The following is a 21,943-nucleotide window of genomic DNA, read 5'->3' on the forward strand; positions in this document are numbered from 1 at the left end:
GGCTGGTGTCACACCATCTGGGCCTGGTGCCTTCCTTCTCTTGTTCTTTCTGAAGACCTGGTGCACATCATCTTCACTGATCTGGAGTGCAGGAGGTGGGGAGAGGGGGGTTGCAGGAGGTATGAATTGTGTTTTTTCAAACCGGCAATAAAACTCATTCAGATCATCTGCCAGTTATTGATTCTCCACAGTGCTGGGGGGATGGTGTCTTGTAATTGGTGATGTCTTTCAGACTTTTCCACACTGAAGCAGGATCACTGGAAGAGAATTGGTTCCTTAGCTTTCCAGAATAATTCCTCTTTGCCACTCTGATCTCTTTTTCCAGGGTGTATTTGGCTTGTTTATACAACAATCTGTCCCCATTCCTGCGAGCATTTTCTTTGGCCTGATGGAGCTGTCTGAGTTTTGCAGTGAACCATGGTTTGTCATTGTAGGTTAAATGAGACCTGGTAGGGATGCACATATCCTCACAGAAACTGATATATGATGTTACAGTCTCTGTGAGCTCGTCCAGATCGGTGGCAGCAGCTTCAAAAACAGTCCAATCAGTGAGGTGGAAACAGTCTTGTAAATCCCGCTCTGCTTCATTAGTCGATCTTTTTACAGTCCTTAATACAGGTTTAGCTGATTTCAGTTTCTGCCTGTAGGTTGTTATGAGATGAACTAAACAGTGATCAGAGAGTCCTAAAGCTGCTCGTGGGACAGAGTGATATGCATCCTTTATTGCTGTGTAACAGTGATCCAGTATATTACTGTCTCTGGTGGGACATGTGATGTGCTGTCTGTATTTTGGCAGTTCACGGGAGAGATTTGCTTTATTAAAGTCCCCGAGAATGATTAAAACAGAGTCCGGGTATTGTTGTTCTGTCTCTGTGATTTGATCAGCAAGTTTCTGTAAAGCTGAGCTCACGTGCGCTTGCGGAGGAATGTAAACACTCACGAGAATGAACAAGCAAAACTCCCACAGCGAAAAGAACAGCTTACAGTTAATGAAGAGAGCTTCTAGATCTGGACAGCACATCATCTTTAACACAGTTACATCTGTACACCACCTTTCGTGCCTTAAAAGCACATCCCGTACATACACATACCACATATATACACACACACATGTACAGTATCTCACATTTTTGTAAATATTTTATTAAATCTTTTCATGTGACAACACTGAAGAAATGACACTTTGCTACAATGTAGCAAAGTGCTCGTTAGTGTTACAAGGTCTCAGGTGTGAATGGGGAGCAGGTGTGTTCAATTTGGTGTTATTGCTCTCACTCTCTCATACTGGCCACTGGAAGTTCAACATGGCACCTCATGGCAAAGAACTCTCTGAGGATCTGAAAAAAATAATTGTTGCTCTACATAAAGATGGCGTAGGCTATAAGAAGATTGCCAAGACCCTGAAACTGAGCTGCAGCACAGTGGCTTCCAGTGAACTTCCAGTGACCAGTATGAGAGAGTGAGAGCGATAACACCAAATTGAAAACACCTGCTCCCCATTCACACCTGAGACCTTGTAACACTAACGAGTCACATGACACCGGGGAGAGAAAATGGCTAATTGGGCCCAATTTGGACACTTTCACTTAGGGGTGTACTCACTTTTGTGGCCAGCGGTTTAGACATTAATGGCTGTGTGTTGAGTTATTTTGAGGGGATAGCAAATTTACACTGTTATACAAGCTGTACACTTAATACTTTACATTTTAGCAAAGTGTCATTTCTTCAGTGTTGTCACATGAAAAGATGTTAAAATGTGAGGGGTGTACTCACTTCTGTGAGATACTGTATGTGTGTGTGTGTATATATATATATATATATATATATATATATATATATATATATATATATATATATATATATATATATATATATATATATATCTGTTTATTAGTCTGTATATTTACAGACTAATAGTTAATTAGATAATTTTGACTGTTTTTATTTTTATTCAGCAAGGACACTTTGATCAAATTGATCAAAGGTGAGAGTAAAAACTTGTATAATGTTACAAAAGAGTTACATTATAAATAAATGCTGTTCTTTTGAACTTTCATCAAATATAGTAATGGCTGCTGAAAATTCAGCTTTGTCATCACATTAAAATATATAAAAATAGCAAACAGTTATTTTAAATTGTAATAATATTTACAATTTTACTGTTTTTACTGTATTTTTGATTAAGTAAATGCAGCCTTGGTGAACTTTTTAGAAACATTAAAAATCTTACAAGTCCCCAAACTTTTGAATGCTATTTCAAATGCTAGCAAGCATATTTTACATGTCTCTTTTATTTAGCACACATGATTCAGATTATCAGCTTATTAGAAGAGAGCTCCATGAATAAACTGTTCCGATTGACAAGATCCCTACAAAGTGTTCATTGCTCCCTACTCCCTTAGCACGGCCTGCAGTGTCTTCACACACAGACAAAACTAGAGAAGTGTGAAGTGTGTCGTAATATACCTCTGTGAAAAAAATGAAAATTCACATCTCACACACTTTAATGCCCTTTGAATAGAACATATACACTCGCTTCGAACTGGAATCATGGCGGAATATCCTGCAATGTCCAATTCGCAGGGCACTTACGGTCGAATAAAAGAAAAGTCTGAAGTGATTAAAAGAGATACATACAAAATATGCAGAGTGGGGGGTGTGAAGACTGGAATTGAAAACCGTTATACTATATAATTATTAGACAAAGGTAACTAAAATGAGGCTAACCCAGGGTTAAAGATGACCTGTTTAAACCTTGTGCCCACAGTTACTATCATGTCATTCAACTCTCCCTCTCGCTGATTTTCACACATTTTTGACATTTTTGTAGACTGTCATAAAGATATGGGGTTTTCCTCTGTGTTTTATTGCAGTGGAGGAGCGACTTTGTGAACAGCTGGGTGAAGTTATCCAGTGCCCATGAGGTTCAGGAGGAGTGCCTCGGCATGGCTGTTCTGGACATGATGAGGATTGCCAAGGAGAAGCAGTGCTCCCCACTGGACATCTATAATGACATTAGGTATTAGTAACGTGATGGCCTTCTTAATATTTAGGCTTGTCAGTGCCATATATCTGCTGTGAAAAGTTATGGACCCATTTGCCTTTTTTCCAAACATTTCTGATTCCTAATCCATTATAGACAACCTAAATAATTCATAATATTCAGCATTTTAGTGTAAGACTTTAGATTAATCACTGTGGACTGTGATTAAAGGGATAGTTCACCCAAAAATGAAAATTCAGTCAGTTTCTTTCTTCTGGTGAGCACAAAAACAAGATATTTTTACAACCAAACAGTTGACGGTAGCCACTGACTTCCATAGTATTTTTTTTTTAACTATGGAAGTCAATGGCTACTGTCAACTGTTACCAACATTCTTCAAAATGTCTTTTTTTGTGTTTTCAACAGAAGAAAGAAATTCATTCAGGTCTGGAACAACTTCAGGGTGAGTAAACGATGACAGAATTTTCACTTTTGGGTGAACGTTCCCTTTAATATCTTGAGAAACATTCGGTCAGTTGGTCACTTTTGATTTATACTGAACACCATTATACTAAATAGTAGTTACTATATTCATGTTATTATTTAAAGTAAAATTGTCATGTTATTTTAAAGAATACTACCATTGATCTGCACCGATACGCTTGTTGGCAGTGCACCACGGGTGTCTCGAGTTTGAATCCCGACTCGAGGACCTTTCCTGATCCTGCCCCCTCTCTTTCTCCCATGTCGCTTCCTGTCAGCTCTGATCTGTCCTATCATAATAAAGGCAAAATTGCCCAAAAAATAAATCTTAAAAAAAAAAAAAAAAAGATTAAGTTCAGTTAGTTTCTTCATGGACTTTTAGTTTGTTCACAGTTTCCCATTTCCCATTTCCTTTGTTCTAGTCAGAGATTGTCTTACTATTGGGAGATGAGAGGGTCTGTATTCCCTGCAAACAAGCCCTTTACAGGCCCACTTAGGGCTAGCCTAAGGGCCCCCAGCGGGCTGCCAGCGCAGGGCCCCTGAGAATTTCCTCATTGGCAAACATTGGCCCCTTACTGCAGGCCCTGCACGGGCAGCCCTCACTTAGCCCCCAGGAAGCCCTCACTAGGCCCACACAGGGCCCGCACTATTAATCAACAACAATACATCTGTTTCGCTATCAATACTTTCCAGATAGTATAACTTAAGTCTTTGGGAAAAACAGTTATTATACATCTGAAATGGATGCAGTCACCACATAACTAATGTATGTATTGTCAAAAATGTATAGTAGTCAAAGGGATTTCAAATTAAAATAGTATTGTATTGTATTAAATACAAAATAGAAAACATTCAATTCAGGTTAATACAGCTACATATAGCCAAAAATGTAAATACAAAAGAACAAAAAAACTAAAGAAAGCAATGTAAGATTGTGGGATTTCGTCATATGGAAGTTGATGTGTGAGAAAGTCTTATCTGTAGTGCATAAATGTCCAAACACTGTCCGTAGCTGAAGTTAGCAAATTAATAATCCAGCCTCTTGTAATGAAAACACGCCACAGCTCTCAAACACCAGACTCTTCCTAACCAGGAACAGTCAAAAATAGTTCAGACTATGGTCACACAATGTGCTCAGCAGGTGAGCCATGCTGGCTACTGCTGCTTGTTATTGCTACTTCCTCTACCCACATGGCTTTACCTAAAAACCTGGAAACCTAAAACACCCTAACACCCCTAGTGGTAAGGAAGAAAACTGCCCACAAAATTATTATTAACAGACTCATGTCTGTTGCACCTCAAAAATGACTTATGAGACCCACTTTACTGCAGAGTTTAGTTCCAACTTTTATCAAACTCACCCAACTGTGATTTTCTAATGATCCTAAAGACATTGATTGGCATGCTCAGGTGTGTTTGATAAAGGTTAGAACTAAACTCTGCAGGAAAGTGTATCTCATGAGCCAGATTTGTGGATCCCTGGTCTATTTGAAACCGGTTCTGAAAAGGTGTCTTTTGGTTTGAGCCATTCCAGTACAATTGAGTGGCTAAAGAATGGGCTTTATGAAAATTTAAAAATAACATTTTTTGTCAAGGTAAAATCTTTATATAGTTCCCAATGAAAGTATTGTTTAGTGTAAACCATGTTGAAGATTAGCGAACAATTTGTTGATTCTTTGAGTCTTCACAAAAGCTGTTTATTCAGTGTAGTGAAGCCTCTCCTCCATTTGACATTCAAAAAAAAAAAAAAACCCCGGCGTCTGGTCTCCTTCCCTGCATACCACCAAAGCTGGAGCGTTAGCATTAGCCGTTACAATTTTTTTAGGCTTGCCTTCCAGTGGCTTTGTTCTAGTTTTCCCACCAGTCTTCAGTTGCCATACTTCCCATAGTTGCCATAGACATTCATTAACAAGCACTCCAGTTTGTATTTAGTTCATCACCATTGTATAATTAAGTTAATCACTTCCTTCACTCTTTTGTATTTTCATATTTATGTTTATGTTTAAGCCTTTTGAATTTGTAATCGTGTCATCGTAAAAACATGGTTCAACATTGGTCCCATGTCCCAAAAACATTGGGCCATGGGACCAATATAAAAACATAAATATAAATATAAAAACTAATATAAAAACCCAAATGGTACAAAGACTTCTACAAACCTCCATCCATCCTAGACTACCTAAAAAAAAAAAAAAGTAATATTTGATACTAACTCTTATTATCTGCTTTATTCACAGTTACAAGTTCTTCCTCCCTAAAGACATGAGAGAGCGAATCCAAGACTACCATTTTGTCACAAGAAAACGCATCCGCTATCGCTTTCGGAAAGTCGTACAGCAGCTCAGCCAGTGCCGAGCCTCAGCACGCGACCTAAAGCTCAAATACCTGATGAGCCTGGAGTCTCTGGACTCTGGCTTCTACACTGAACGCTTCCAGGTCAAAGAGCACTCGGGAGATCAGGTCACCATCGTCGTCTCCGCAGACAATGGCATCCAGTGGTGCAGAGAACAACACAAAGAAACGCAGTCTGAGGTAACTGATTTTAAATGTTGAACTAAAATTCATGAGTACTTCAAAATAACATTTAGCCTTTGGCTGTGCTGATGCTCAAAGCAAGTTTTAAAGTAGTATTGTGATTGAAGTTGATATGGTCTCAAATTTTTTATTTTCGTGATATGAGTAAATGTTTAAACTGCTTTGACATTATGAACTCTTTATGAGAGCCTGTTTGTTCTAGGACCCGCTGCCCACTTCAGATGAAACAGATCCGTCTTTAGATTAGTGGAGGTCTAGACACCAGTAACCGTTTTTTTTTTGTTGTTGTTTTTTTTAGGCCTGTGTTTCTTTGTTTTTTTTTACTAACCGTTTTTAAATTTTTTGTTTGATATTACAGTGTTTTCAAGGCAGCACTGATAGTCCTCAAACATTCTGTTCTTATTCTTCCCAGCAAATTTACACAATTAATTTGAAAACCATTTAATGCTATAGTTCAAAAGTTTAGGGTTGGTAAAATATTTTTTTAATTTTAAAAAAGTTTTGCTTACCAAGTCTGCATTTTGACCAAAATATAGTACAAAAACAGTAATTTTGTGAAATGATTGCAATTTAAAATAACAGTTTTGTTTTAATATATTTTAACTGTTGTTCAAATAAAGTTTTTTACTTTTTTTTTTTTTTTTTTTTTTTGCTTCTGATAACATTTTTAAAAACTCTCACCATTCAAATTATAATTGTCACAATCACACAATTTATTAATATACTGAGTTGCAATTGGTCTTCCACTGGAGTTGTGATTTGTCTGCATTTATGATTTTGTTTCTTGCATCGCTTCAAGAATTTAGAGACATATGACACATTCTTTGAACTGCAAAGAATGTGTCATATGTCTGATGCACAGTGGGCAGAAAACAAGACACATGCTACGTGTCATGAAACCTAACTTAAACCTACCTGGAACTTTGAAAGAATTTAATTGCAGCCTTGAATGCATTGACATACCCAGAAGGAAATACCAGTCTTGTTGTGTTTATTAATATTTCTGTACTCATGCCAAAATGTAGAGGGTGGTTTCTTTTTCTGCTAGTGAAATCTCATAACACTATTGTACTTTCTCACAAGGACCTGCAGACGTATTGTGATTTTGGGGAAGTTGTCGATGTCAGTATCAGACAAGGCAGCAAAGAGGGTACCAACATGAACCGCATTGTTTCCATTAACAGACAGGATGGAAAAACTCAAGTAAGTCTGTTGTAGAAGAGAAACTCTGCTGCATTGTTCACTGGGATATCCTTTGATTGTTACACTATGTTAAAGGAGGTCACAGTGCCTTTGAACTTCTGGAATTCTTCCTGCTCTTATCGGTGAGAATATTTAAAGATCATGCACTAAAATGGGATTTTTTTTTTAAACAGGAGCTGGTGTTCTCCTCCTCAATGGAGGCATTGTCTTTTACGTCTTTAATTGATGGTTACTACAGACTGACCATGGATGCCCATCACTACCTCTGCAAGGATGTCGTTCCACCCCATCTGCTGGAGGCCATTGAGAGCTACTGCCACGGGCCAATATCGTAAGCACTAAAGGGAATACTTATAAAGGGAATTTATTCAGAGCACCATTTTTGGCCCTGATTTATATTTGGATTATAAAGGCTCCAGTAAAATGATTCATCAAAATCTCCGAAGATTTGCATTCAAGCGTCATTTGTAAGCATTATCATTGTTTTCACTGCCTGTGTTGACAGAATGGAGTTTGCAATCAGTAAACTACGCAAGTCAGGGAACCAGAAAGGTCTATACGTGCTCCGGTGCAGCCCCAAAGACTTCAACAAATACTTCCTGACTCTTGCTGTTGGGGTGAGTTTTTGCTAAGTGCTTATTAATTAAAAGATAATAAATTGTCAGTTTACCAATTTCTACTTAAGACTGTATATTCCTCCACTGTATTCCTGAACTTCATGCACTACTGTTTAACAGTTTTTGGCAGGAATTTTGGGGCAGTTTGTTAGGATTTTTTTTAAAGGGGTCATCGGATGCAAAATTCACTTTACAAGTTGTTTGAACTTAAATGTGTGTTTGAAGTGTATGTACACATCCATCCTATAATGATAAAAATCCACACAGTGGTTTTTAATCCCTATTTTAAAATCCCCTTTCTCAAATCAGGCCGTTCTGAGATTCCTGTCAGAATGACAGTTCTGCACAGGCCGCTCCCATGATAGTTGATTGACAAGGCCGTCTTACTTAGACCCGCCCTGAGTGAGCTGAGAGCTGTCCGCCATTGTGTTGACTCCGGTGCAGGGGAAGACAAGATGTCTCCGATTAAGCGATTGAGGTGTTTTGTTGTAATAATGAATATAGCAGTCGCCATTTACTCCCGACATCTGAGCCACTGAAGACACAGAGGATTAGTGTTACTGTTGTTTTGGAGGGAATGTGCTGACGTAAATCTGCCTAAATGCGTCTATGTTCCCGCGAATCATTCGTGATCCAGCTTCATCTACAGAAGGAGTATAAGGGTTTTTTATGAATCTTTGCAAATCGCCTTTCCTAATAATGTGCTAGTTAGTCAGTTTTGCGGCTGAAGTAAACAGTACTGCTCGTCACCCCCAGAAGAGAGGGGCAGGGTCAGCAGAACTCATTAGCATTTAAAGCTACATGGACTAGAATGGCTTGCTAAAAACAGAGGTGCTTTTTACACTACCATTGAGAAATTTTAACCAAAGTATGTTGTAGACTTTTCATTAAGACCCTAAAGAATCATATCAACTTGTGGAAAATGGGCATCCGATGACCCCTTTAATGATTTTGAAAGTCTCTTATGATCACCAAAGCTGCATTTATTTGATCCAAAATGCAGTTAAAAACAGTAATATTGTGAAATATTATTACAATTTTAAATAGTTTTCTATTTGAAATATATTTTTAAAATGTAATTTATTCATGTGATGCAAAGCTGAATTTTCAGCAGCCATTACTCCGGTCTTCAGTGTCACATGATCCATCAGGAATCATTCTGATACTTACTTACTCCAAGATCTTACTTACCCCAAACCTTTGAATGGTTCCTTTCTTGACATCATCTTTTCTTTCCATCAGGCGTATGAGGATGTAGAGTACAAGCACTGTCTAATCACCAGGTCTGAAAATGGTGACTACAATCTTAGTGGAACCAAAAGGAATTTTAGAAGTTTAAAGGAGCTGCTCAAATGTTACCAGAAGGAAACGGTGAAATCAGACGGTGTCGTCTTTCAGTTCAGCAGGTGCTGTTCACCAAAGGCCAAAGGTCAGTAAAGACCTGATATTCTCATCATGGTTATATGATATATAAGCAGAGCTGGATTAACCTAGGGGCTAGGCTGGGCTTAAGCCCCAGGGCCCACATATGTAGGGGGCCTGTGATTGGCTTTTGAGGAAATGAAAAGTAGACCTTGATTGATTGGCCATCGGGAGCACCCAAACTTTTCCCGGTGGGCTGATCACAGAAACCCCACCACGCTCCCACATATTAAGTGCTGTTATTAAAGCCCAAAGTATATTTAGTTTTTTTACGTGTACATTAGCTCTCAACAGGCGCTTGACATAAACGCACTATAAAGATTCATCCTTGGCCAGTGTCTGCGCTATTTCTCTCCAGAAGGTATGAGCAATAAAAATGTTTTTGTACTCGTTTGTACTTGAGTTGTGGTTTTCTTTTAATTGTCTCGGGTTTACTGTGAAGCACATGGGAAACAAACATGAAACTGATTAAACCACGCAGTGCGAGGGAACAGCTGGACCAGACTGGTGTCTGCCACACAGCACTGACAACGACTGTAGCTCGTCACTTTCACCGCCCTATTAAAATGAAAACCAGTGCTTGATCAATTTGAATTTGACACACGACACTTGTAACATTTTGTGACAGTTGTAATACTTCTGTCACCACAGTCTGTGGTGAAGCTAGCAAAAACCAGATTGAATAGCTCTGAGCATGTAAACTGAAGTGTCCAAGTAACCTTAACAAACTGTAAATAAGCAGTTTAATCCACAGCACCACACCTATTTGCCATGCAGTTACTGAGACTGTGAAATATGGCATTAATGATATTTGTTATTAATGTCATGAAAATTATTATAGGCTACTTAGCCTATATTAAATATTGGATAAAATAAAGTCAATAAGTCACGTTTCCTAATACTATACAGTTAACTCTGTATACAAGAATTATAGTAGGTTTTTATTAGGGCAACTACAAAGGACAATATAATAGTTCTAATAATAGATTAATTGCAGAAAAATATGAATTCAGTAATTAAGAACCTGCAATATAATGGAATTTTAATATTGTTAAATGCATTTGAAGTATATTCAAAAATATCTATTATTTGTTTCTGTCTTCTTTATTTATTCATAAATCATTTATTTAGTCCAATTGCCCTAACCCCAGCAAATCATTTGTTGGGGGATGTGTGGGCCAGATGGGGTGAATTTTAGCACCAGTCCAGCCCTGCTGATTATTCTCTTCTAGGGCCAGAAAGAAGACCTTCAATAAACAGTAAAACTATTTAAAGGAAGCTGTATATGCTCAAAAATTGTTGCTGTTTCTGGACACCTGTTTGCTTTGACTTAAAATATCTGGTGTCAATGTATTTATTATTTTAATGTGTTGTAGCCTGGAATATTTAGTATGCATCATTGTATCTCTGTGTTGGATATTTGAAGAAAAAAAAAAAAATTTATTAATTTTTTTTTTTTAAACACTACTTTTTCCTGTGGTGTTGTGGCACCAGGATAGGTTACTATGAAGTGGGGCCTTTAGGTTTGCTATAGCCCCAGGGCCCTATGTGTTCTTAATCTAAATTTAAAATTTACAACTGTACAATGTAATTTCTGGAAAACAACAATCTTTTAAATTGTGAAAATGTATTATGTTTATCCCTTTTACCTTAAATTTATCATCCTGACATCCTTTTGCCTTGCGTTTTTGATGTAAATAGAGAAGTCGAGTTTGTTGGTGTGCCGGAGTCATCGGGGTTCAGAGGTTTCCCTGTCCTCCTCACTGCAGAGACACAACATCAGTCAGATGGTGTTTCATAAAATCAAGAAAGATGACCTTGATCTTGTAAGCTTCCAGTTATCTTATACATGTGAACAATGGTTGTGTACAACAAACTGAGGTTACTGTATATGTTACTCTACCATTCAAAAGTTTGGCATCAGTACGATTTTTTTGTTTAGTTTTGAAAGAAATTAATAGTTTTATTTAGCAAGGCTGCATTAAATTGAAAAAGTGAGTGTAAAAACATTTATAATGTAAAAAAAAAATCTGTTTAAAATAAATGCTGCTCTTTTGAACTTTCTGTGCAAAGAATACTGGGAAAAATTCCACAGAAATATTTTTTAAATAGTTTAAACTGTTTTCAACATTGATAATAAGAACTGTTTCTTGAGCATCAAATCAGCATATTAGAATGATCATGTGACACTGAAGACTGGACTAATGACTGCTGAAAATTCAACTTTGCCATCATAGGAATTAATTACATTTTTAAATATATTAAAATAGAAGACATTAAGTTTAAATTGCAATAATATTTCACAATATTGTTTTACCATATTTTTAATCAAATAAATGCAGCCTTTAATTAGCATAACAGACTTCATTAAAATATCTTACTGACCCCAAACTTTGAACAGTAGTTCAGCTGTCAAGTTTCATATAATTATGTGTGCAACATTGTTTCCAGGGTGAGAGTCAAGGTCAGGGGACTTTCACTAAGATCTTCAAAGGGATTCGGAAAGAGCAGGGAGACTACGGAGAAACCCATAAGACTGAAGTCATTGTCAAAGTCTTGGACAAAGCCCATAGAAATTACTCTGAGGTAAGAAGAGTCTGGAATCATTTTGTGACTTTCTGAATTGAAAAACTAATTGAGCTATGAGGTGACTTTAGACACCCCATATTCCAATGATCCCTTTAATATCAAATTTTATAATAAGAGTTGACATATCTCAGTATACTGCAGGAAACAAGCTTGTTTGTGCTTGATGTACCATGTGGTTTCTTCAGACTCTCTTTTTTTTTTTCTCTCTCCCTCCAAGTCATTTTTTGAGGCAGCCAGCATGATGAGTCAGCTCACCCACAAGCATCTGGTGTTGACCTATGGTATCTGTGTGTGTGGAGAGGAGAGTAAGTGTTCACACTGCTTGCATGCGACCAAAAGGATTTACCACTGCATACTTAAGATTGTGGGGGTTTTTTTGTCTTAGACATCATGGTGCAGGAATATGTGAAGTTTGGGTCCTTGGACACATACCTGAAGAAAAACAAGAACTCAATATCCGTTAATATCCTGTGGAAGCTGGAAGTGGCCAAGCAGCTCGCCTGGGCTATGCTCTTTTTGGTGAGAAACACTAATAATTCAGGAATAACCCACGTGGGTTTGTGAGCCAGAATGGACTAATGCTTTTCGTTCTTTCACACACAGGAGGAGAAGAACCTGGCTCATGGGAATGTGTGTGCAAAAAACATCCTTTTGATCAGAGAGGAGGACAGGACATCGGGAAACCCTCCATTCATCAAACTAAGTGACCCTGGCGTTAGCATCACAGTGCTGCCCAGAGAGAGTGAGTCAACGGTGTGAAAGTTCTTGGGAGAAATTGTGTGAATCTGTAACTGCCTTTTCACTGTCTCCGACATTTGCATGCTATTTATCGCATTTCGCCTTCCTAGTGGCAGTCACACTGAATTTTCAAACCAGTCGTGATGCACCTCTATGGAGTCAATTTAATGCCACATATATATGCAAAAGAATAAAGTTTTGCAAAAGAAAATGAAAGTATTGAGAAAAATTGTGCTTTTTGTAAACAAAAATAAAGAATTGCAAAAGAAAATGAAGTATTGCAAGAAGAAAATAAGTTTTGCAAACAAAAATAAAGAATTGCAAAATATAAATAAAACAGAGCAAAAGCAATGATTTTGCAATACATATTTTCCATGGCCATATCTACTAATTTATTTGCAGTGCAGCTTTTATTTTGCGTTTCAGTCAAGTTTGAGCTTGCAATACCGTTTTCCCCTTTGCGCTTCACGTTTCTGCGCGTCTCAGTTTGTGGCGCTGTTTTGACATGGGGGTGGAGTCAGGGGACGGGGGCGTGTCCAACAGGCCTGGGCATGCCTCCCTGGAAGTGACGTCATCGGCCCTAGACGCAGATCACAGCTGATCCAGGCACCGTCATTGAGCAGAGGCATGCGGGTGGATCGTTTCCTTTTATTCACTAGCTTTAAAACATGCATGTTTTAATTTATTAACAAATTTATATGTGTATTAGCAGCGTTTGCTCAAGTTAAAGAAGTTGTTAATATGAACATCTGCTGTTTATTTCTCTCCATGTGTGCACACTTTTATAGCATTAAAATGTGTATTCTATATTTTTCTTTGCAAAACTTATTTTCTTCTTGCAATACTTCATTTTCTTTTGCAATTCTTTATTTTTGTTTACAAAAAGCACATTATTTTTTCTCAATACATTCATTTTCGTTTGCAAAACTTTTTCTTTTGCATTAAATTGACTCCATACACCTCGATTTTGATGAATAATGAATGTGTGAGTGTATCCACTCAAAACAATTGGCTGCCAATATAACTGAAAGAAAAACATTGTTGATTTTCTAGTTTCAAACCTGTCCTGGAGGACCCCCTGCCCTGCATCTTTTGTATGTCTCCCTTATCTAACACACTTGATTCCACTCATCAGCTCGTTAGTAGAGACTGCAAGAACTAAATTGGGTGTGTCTGATTAGGGAGACATACAAAATGTGCAGGGCAGGGTACCACTGTTCTAGGGCTAATCAACGTAAATAATTACCAATTATAAAATAATTATTTTGAATGTATTTGTTCATAACCACCTCGTTTACAGAAAAAGTGTTTAAAGAATAATATTTGAATATTCAAATATTCAGTCTTCAAGATTCAAATATTCAAGATCTCAGATTGTTCTTCAGTAATTTCACAGTTTTGAATGCATCATATCCAGTCTGGCGGTCAAATGCGGTTTAGCCGCGAAAATGTGTATCAGCGTATCAGAAAGTCAAATCAGATCTGAAAACTCTGCATGCGCATATGAAGGAAACTTCACGCAGCTCCTGTGCTACTGTCCAGTAGAAATCAATGACTTCTTGTCTGTTGATTGTCAGAAATGGATAAAAGGCATTATTTTCTGAAAAAGATATAAGAAGATTGGACCATATTCAGATATAAAGGTTTGCGTGTTTAATGAAAAATTATCATTTAAATAAAGGTTTTGAATCTAAAAATCAGAGAGTCTCAATCATAGTATCACTAAAAATAATTTGTATTACCTCAGACTGTAATCTAGTGCAAAAAAAGCACAGTGCACTTAACAAAATAGACATTGTAATTAGACATTAATAATAAGAGAAATTCTAATTAAACAACAAAACAAAATGCTCCAGGTACTATGAAGTAGAATGTCAATGCTAGAACTATTTTAGCATAAACATATTTTCACACTAACCAGCAGAGGGCATATTTTCAAATAATTGTTCCTGTTTGCAGTAAATGGTTAAAGGGATGGTTTCATTTCATTTTGTGGTCATTTACTCACTAACTTGTTGCTCCAAGTTTGTATGTCTTCTATGAAAGAGGAGTAAAAATATTTTGCAGTATTTAAATCCACACAATGTTTTTTTTGTTTTGTTTTTTCCACACAGTGACAATCAGTGGGGTCCAAAACAACATTGAACCCCAGTGTTAAAAAACAAATAAATAATCCACAGAAGAAAGATATCCCTTTTAAGATTTTTTTTTTAATATGGTAAAGATGTGTTCTGACACATGTAGTGGTCAACCGATGTGGGTGTCCAGTGCAACCTTTGTATCATCACAATTTATTGCATGCAAATAACATGTAAACATAATTGGTAAATTATATTTACTAAATTATATAACCTTTGTTTAACACATTTGAACAAGTTTGATCCAAAGCTTTGAGCAAATGAAAAAAAAAAAAAAAAGGCCAGATGGGAGAATTTACTTTCCCCATGCAGATAATGTAAAATATTTAAGCTGACCACTGGTCTCATGAGGTAATAGATGATGAATGGCCACATTTGATTAAACTGTTTGCAATTAAAGTTTATTTTTAAATTAATTGCAAATATTTTTGTAGTTCTGGTGGAGCGAATCCCCTGGGTGCCCCCTGAATGCATCTTAGACCCTAAAAACCTGAGTCTTGCCTCAGACAAATGGAGCTTTGGTACAACATTATGGGAGATTTGCAGCGGAGGAGAAAAGCCACTTGCCAACATGGACAGTTCCAAGGTAAAGCAATACTTGTGTCCTCATTAGACTTCCACAATAAATATAAATCAGAAAAACCTGTTTGTAGTAAGAATTGCTGTGAAAAGAATAATCGGGGCCTTTTGAAGAACAATGTCTTTGTATTCCTCATTTCAGAAACACTTGTTCTATGAAAACCATCACCAACTATCTGCTCCCAAGTGGACGGAGCTCGCTAACCTGATCAACAGCTGCATGGACTACGAGCCAACATTTAGACCTTCATTCAGAGCCATCATACGAGACCTCAACAGTCTCTTCTGCCCAGGTCAGTACAATCACACACAATCCCACTGGCATTTTGACATGTCACAATTTAATTGTGTTGTTTCTCATTCTTGTAATTGCTGTGAAATGTGTTCGCAGATTATGAGATCGTGAAGGAGAGTGACATTTTACCCAGCAGAGCAGGCGCATCTGGATTAAGTACTGGAGCGTTTCAGAATGAGGATCTAGTGCAGTTCGAGGAGAGACATCTCATTTTCCTGCAGCAGCTCGGCAAGGTAGACATCAACATCCATGTGGGATCACTTTTTTTTGTTTTGTTTGTTTTTTTAGTAGTATTTTTCTTGACAGATGTTAATAATTGTATTCAACAAGAATGCAGTAAGTTGTTCAAAAGTGATAGCAAAGTGATGAAAATGTTAGGAAAGATTTGTATTTAAAATAAATGCGGTTCTTTTGAGCTTTCTATTCTTTAAGGAATCCTGTCACAGTTTCTACAAAAATATTAAGCAGCATCATTGATCTATGCATTAATAATAATAATAAATGTTTCTTGAGCACCAAGAATACTGCAGTAAGGGCTGCTGAAAATTTAGCTTTGCAATCACAAGAATATATTGCATTTCACAATATATGAAAATAGAAAACAGTTTAAATTGTATTAACGCTCCACAATAATGCTGCTTTTACTGTAATTTTGATCACATAAGTAAAGCATTGGCGAGCATAAGAGGCTTTTGAAAGGTTGTGTTTATATGAATTGTCGATTTGCTTCATATTTCTTTAATGGCTTTAAAAAAGTGTTCATGACGATTTCTGTTTACCACAGTTAATTATCAAGTATGTGGACAATAGTAAAAATAAAAAAACGGTAGTTGTCTGGTAATCACAGTAATTATCTCCTGTTTCAGGGAAATTTTGGCAGTGTGGAAATGTGCAGGTACGACCCCCTGCAGGACAACACCGGTGAAGTTGTGGCTGTGAAAAAATTGCAACACAGCACTACTGAGCACATCCGTGACTTTGAGCGGGAAATCGAGATCCTCAAATCTCTCCAGCATGAAAACATTGTGAAATACAAAGGCGTGTGCTACAGTGCAGGTATGGGATTGGAAGTTGTGTTGAGAAACCTCTTACTTTGCGTCATTGTTAGGCCCATACATTTCCACAGAACTTGAATGGCAGCCCATTTTTTTTCACGTCCTTTTGAGCTTCCAGTAAATGTTGTTTCAAATAGATTTTGATATACAGAGCCCTCCAAAAGTATTGAAACAGTAAAGACAAAATTGCTCTGTTGGCTGTGGAGTCAAGACATTTACAAATATGATTAAAAGATGAATATGAGACAAAACTACAGAATGTCACATTTTATTATTGGGTGATTCAACTCATAGATGTTTTACCAGCTAAGACATTCAGCACTTTTAGAGTTTCATCCCTCCATCTGATGTGAGCATAAGTATTGGAACAGTTGCCTCACAGGTCTTCCTAAGTGATCAGCTGTGTCCTGTTGCATTAATTCTTCAGATATTAAAAGCAAGGAATGTGTCGTATCGGTTATATCCATTACTTCTGCATTCTGAATCTTGCATTCGATGATGACACACACAAACCAGGATGAAGATGAGGGAGCTGACTTTGAGAGAAAAGCAAGCAATTTGGATGCTAAAAGAAAAGAGGAAGTCAATTAGAGCTATAGCAAAAACAAAGGGCATGGAGAAATCAAGAGTTTGTAAACCACCAGCAACCAACAACGACCTGATCGGCTGAGAAAACAACAGTAGAAAAAAAGCACAAAGGTGAGCCAGAAGAGTTTTGGAACTGTGTTTATGGACCGATTTGACAAAGATGAATCTTTATCGAAGTGATGGGAAAGCAAAAATGTGGAGAAAAAAAGGGAACTGCAATGATCCCAAGCATACAGCCTCATCTGTAAAGCATGGTGGAGGTGGTGTCATGGCATGGGCATGCATGGCTGCCTCTGGAACAGACCCTCTCAACTTTACTGATGACTTAATGTATGATGACAGTAGCAGAATGAATTTGGAAGGGTACAAAACCATCTTGACTACCAATATTCAAGAAAATGCCAGCAGATTCATTGGGAAGTGCTTCATATTGCATCAGGACAATGACCCAAAACACAGACTCACTGCTGTGATTGTACGCAAGGGATCTGCAACTAAATAATAGCTTTTAATCTTTTATATCTGCTTTATGCTCAACTGTCCCAATACTTATGCTCACATCAATGAGTGGGATGAACTTTAAAAGTGCTGTTCTTTTTATTTGGTAAAACATGCATGTGTTGAAACGGCTAATAATAAAATGTGACATTCTGTAGTTTTGTCTCATATTCATCTTTTCTTCATATTTGCAAATGTCTTTTCTCCACAGCCAACAGAACAATTTTGTCTTCACTGTTCCAATACTTTTGGAGGGCACTGTATTTGGCTAACTGATATTTTTGTAATTATGAAAAAGTCTAGTACAGTAAGCTGCATTAGCACATTCTGTCATATTTAAGGCTGTTTTCACACTTAGTTCAATTGCTTGCTATGAATCAAAGTAACAAAGAATTAAACCAGTGGTATTCAGGACATATACCACCAATAATCAAACCAGAATATACAGATTTCCACTCATTTTTTTTCAGCATTGACCAAACTGAAGTTTCTTTGAATGCCAGTGACTGGGCATTATAAAGGCCATATTTTGATTCATATTAATATTCCTCTAATTAAGATGAAATTCGGCATCAGTCTCTCAACTGACAGATCAGCACAATAACTGCATTTATAAAGGACTGCAGTGTAATTACAATATGAAAATTTGCAGTTCAAACAAATTAAAGCATGAACATTTTCTAAATGCATGTTATTGATCTTATCGCAAACATTTTATCCATGTATATGCTTCATTTAAAAAAAAAAAAAAAGGGGGGGGGGTTTTGTAATTGTGAATCAAAATAATAATACTCGATCTTTCAGTGAAATGAGATCCAGTCATCCACTAAAACTCCACTCCTTTGTTGTAATCGACTGCAATCTCACATTCAGATCTGCCTCCATACAATCTTTTTACATTTTCATCCAGCATTTTTTTTTTTTTTTTTGGACAATCTGTTTCACTCAGATGTACATCATATTACAGAAGAAAAGATATTATATTTTGGAATTTGATCTTATAACTGACCAGACCACTGTTAAAGGCTGTCAATCACCTTGATAATGTCCAACACCTGTTCACATCCTGCTTTGCAGATGAATGGTTGACTCGCACAAATCACGCTAAACTTTAGTCAACCATTCATCTGCAAAACAAACTAAACAAACCAGACTCCTGTCTCAAATGGATTTGTGGTCCACTGCAAAAGTTCTAGCATAAAAGTGCCCCAGTCAAGTGCAGTTTTCTCCCGCTCTCAAAACAGGAAATGTAAAACAGTGCATGTAGTCAAAGAGGGCTCTCTATTTTATTTTATTTTATTTTTATTGAAGAAATGCAACAGATTTCTGCTTCTGTTTTAATTTGGACTCGTAAGCTTTAGCATGATTTCTTGTTCTCTTAGGAAGGAGAAACTTACGATTGGTTATGGAGTACCTGCCTCACGGCAGTCTGCGGGACTATCTCAACAAGAACAAAGACAGGATCGACCACAAGAAACTTCTGCATTATGCGTCTCAAATATGCAAGGTAATGAGGACCTTCCCTTTTATATCCATGGTTCTCAACCCAGGGCCTCAAGGTGACTTAAAATGATTTAAAATAAGACACAACAAGATAAAACCATTAAAATTCCAGATTTTCTTTTTCTTCGAAGAACCAGCATTCCAAGACTCCATGGGCAGTTTTATAATAAATGTATATTTTTATAATTATGCAGAGTTATAAAAAAAAAAAAAAATACTTTTTATCCTAATCCACCTAATACAGCTAAAAGGTCATGAGGTCTTTGAACATTGTTGTGGACTCTAATGTTGAGAACAATTCTCATATGTTAGTAATAACTTATGTCTCTACTAGTTTTGATCTTTAAGCCTCTTCTTTCTTTCTCTTTATTTCAAACATGTCGTTTTACTGTCCAAACTTGCTTGTCTTTTCCTTTATTGCATCATCTTCTTCCCACTTCAGTTTTGAATCTCCTCTTATGTCTCTACAGGGCATGGAATATCTTGCAACAAAGCGGTACATTCACAGAGACCTGGCCACACGTAACATTCTAGTGGAAAGTGAGTTCAAGGTTAAGATTGGTGACTTTGGCTTGACCAAGGTTTTACCTCAGGGCAAAGAGTACTACAAGGTTAAAGAGCCTGGAGAGAGTCCAATATTCTGGTATGTTTTATTTTGTTTTTCATTCAAACCCATATGACTTATTCAAACACAAACGATGTTCAGCAGAAGGATTCACTGAAGAAAATTAATCATACAAGTTTGAATGACATGAAATGATGTGCTTGTGTTCGTGAATTTTTGTTCGTTGTGACAGGTATGCACCCGAGTCTCTAACTGAGAGCAAGTTCTCAGTAGCATCAGACATCTGGAGTTTTGGAGTGGTTCTGTATGAACTCTTTACATACAGCGACAAGCTCTGTAGCCCACCTACAGTAAGTATCACAGCTGATCTTTGTGGTTTCTTGGTTTTTTTCTGCATATGTGTCTCCCTTGCACATGTCATAAGGGCAACCTTTAACAGTTGCTTGTTTTGAATTGCTCTGGCTATGTAAATCACATGGGGCCAAGTCCAAAGAACCTGTCAACGACGCCTCTTACAATTGTGGAAATTTAAGAATCTCTGTTTTGTTGTTTAGGTATTTCTGAGTATGATGGGAGGTGACAAGCAGGGACAAACGATAGTCTATCATCTCATCGAGCTCTTGAAAACAGGAAGCCGTTTACCCCAGCCAATGGGCTGTCCTTCAGAGGTACCACATTTCACAATACAGTGTCAGCTTATTCCAATTATGATCCTGACTTCTAATCTACAGTTGTCATAAGATTTATTCATGAACATTAAGCAAACGTATTGGGCATACAGAATGCTAATAGTAATCTGCAGACATTTGACATTTGTACCCCATAAATTATATTGAACGCATTCAATCCTGATGAAGTTTTAAAAAAGCCGGGGGGGGGGAATGTTAAAAGGATTTATTTAAAGAAAATGCTGTTCCTTTGAACGTCATCAAAGAATCCTGAAAAAAAAACAAAAAAAACATCAGCTTACACAAAATTAAGCAGCACAACTGTTTTCAAAACTGATAATAAGAAATGTTTCTTAAGCACTAAGCAAGCATATGATTTCTGAAGGCGCATGTAACACTGAAGACTTCTGAAGAAATTCAGCTTTGCAAATTTTAAAATGTAAATTTAAAATTACATTTTAAAATATTTTCAAAGAGAAAACAGTTATTTTAAATCAAGTCATTTTTCACAATATTACTGTTGTACAGTACTTTTTTTTTCTAAAAAAAACATTTAAAAAATGTTATTATACAGTCATATGAAGTGTCTTGCAATTTCAAATCGGCAATTATGGGCAGAATTGTTCAATAATCACTTTCTGAATTCTTTTAGATGTGCGAGATTATGCAGGAATGCTGGGACAACGATCCTAGTCTTCGGCCACCCTTCAAGGAGCTCGCTCTCCGGGTAGACCTGATCCGGGACAGCAGCGATTCAGACCGATATACCCAAGTGCCTGCGTTTTAGGAAAGAAGCTTCACCGCTGCCACGCAGATACCCAGCCCTGAGCCTGTCTTCTGGCCCTGTCCGCTGTCTTAATTTGTTTCTTTGTGCCATTTACGGCAAATCTGACCCCAGGACTTGATCACCTCATCTTCTGACTGAACAATTAAGGTCATTTATATCAAGAATGGGCTTCTCTTTTGCTAGCAGTGCTGGCATGCGCCCCTTTATCAGCGATGATATGAATGAAGCTTTTTCTTAAGAAATGGAAGAGCTGTGCATTTTTACATCTATGTGTTTGTATGTACATATATAAAGATGATTTTATAATTTTCTAAAAATGAAATGAATAACTGTTTGGAAGCAGTGCCATGTAAATTAAGATTTCAAAAAAAGATATAGTATATAGTTTACAGTAATGCAGGAGGTGTCTGATTGAAAGATGAAAGTTCTTGCTATTGTAAGTCTTTCTATTTTCTGTGAATAAAAAAATGCTAATGTGTTTCAGTCATCGTTCTATCCCAAAATAGCCATTAATGAGCCATTTCCCAGTGGTGTTACCCCAATTGACCTCTTTGTTAGATGATGGACGTGTGGTATATGTGCTAACGTATTGCTCTTCAGCACCACATAGTCTGTCAAACTGGCATGCAGCCCTGTCTCATGTTCACATAACTCTGAGGGATTCTGTGGATATGCTGTGAATTTCATTTCCATTTCC

General features: G+C 37.1%; 1 protein-coding gene across 2 annotated transcripts in view; it reads left to right on the forward strand.

The window, feature by feature from the left end:
* jak2b (Janus kinase 2b) overlaps window positions 1–21,725 on the forward strand; it is a 40,274-nt gene extending 18,549 nt beyond the window's left edge. For both annotated transcript variants that reach the window (XM_058775436.1, XM_058775437.1), the window contains exons 5-24: window positions 2,874–3,019; window positions 5,704–5,998; window positions 7,085–7,204; window positions 7,378–7,535; window positions 7,710–7,821; window positions 9,064–9,250; window positions 10,945–11,069; window positions 11,695–11,829; window positions 12,050–12,137; window positions 12,218–12,351; window positions 12,436–12,574; window positions 15,143–15,294; window positions 15,430–15,580; window positions 15,679–15,815; window positions 16,449–16,638; window positions 19,106–19,230; window positions 19,697–19,869; window positions 20,024–20,141; window positions 20,346–20,459; window positions 21,112–21,725. In XM_058775436.1, the coding sequence (XP_058631419.1) occupies window positions 2,874–3,019; window positions 5,704–5,998; window positions 7,085–7,204; window positions 7,378–7,535; window positions 7,710–7,821; window positions 9,064–9,250; window positions 10,945–11,069; window positions 11,695–11,829; window positions 12,050–12,137; window positions 12,218–12,351; window positions 12,436–12,574; window positions 15,143–15,294; window positions 15,430–15,580; window positions 15,679–15,815; window positions 16,449–16,638; window positions 19,106–19,230; window positions 19,697–19,869; window positions 20,024–20,141; window positions 20,346–20,459; window positions 21,112–21,246 (2,934 nt within the window). In that variant the 3' untranslated portion in view covers window positions 21,247–21,725. The remainder of the gene's footprint in view (window positions 1–2,873; window positions 3,020–5,703; window positions 5,999–7,084; window positions 7,205–7,377; window positions 7,536–7,709; window positions 7,822–9,063; window positions 9,251–10,944; window positions 11,070–11,694; window positions 11,830–12,049; window positions 12,138–12,217; window positions 12,352–12,435; window positions 12,575–15,142; window positions 15,295–15,429; window positions 15,581–15,678; window positions 15,816–16,448; window positions 16,639–19,105; window positions 19,231–19,696; window positions 19,870–20,023; window positions 20,142–20,345; window positions 20,460–21,111) is intronic.
* Window positions 21,726–21,943: the final 218 nt, after the last annotated feature.

Source organism: Onychostoma macrolepis, chromosome 05, assembly GCF_012432095.1.
Source record: "Onychostoma macrolepis isolate SWU-2019 chromosome 05, ASM1243209v1, whole genome shotgun sequence".
Lineage (NCBI taxonomy): Eukaryota > Metazoa > Chordata > Actinopteri > Cypriniformes > Cyprinidae > Onychostoma > Onychostoma macrolepis.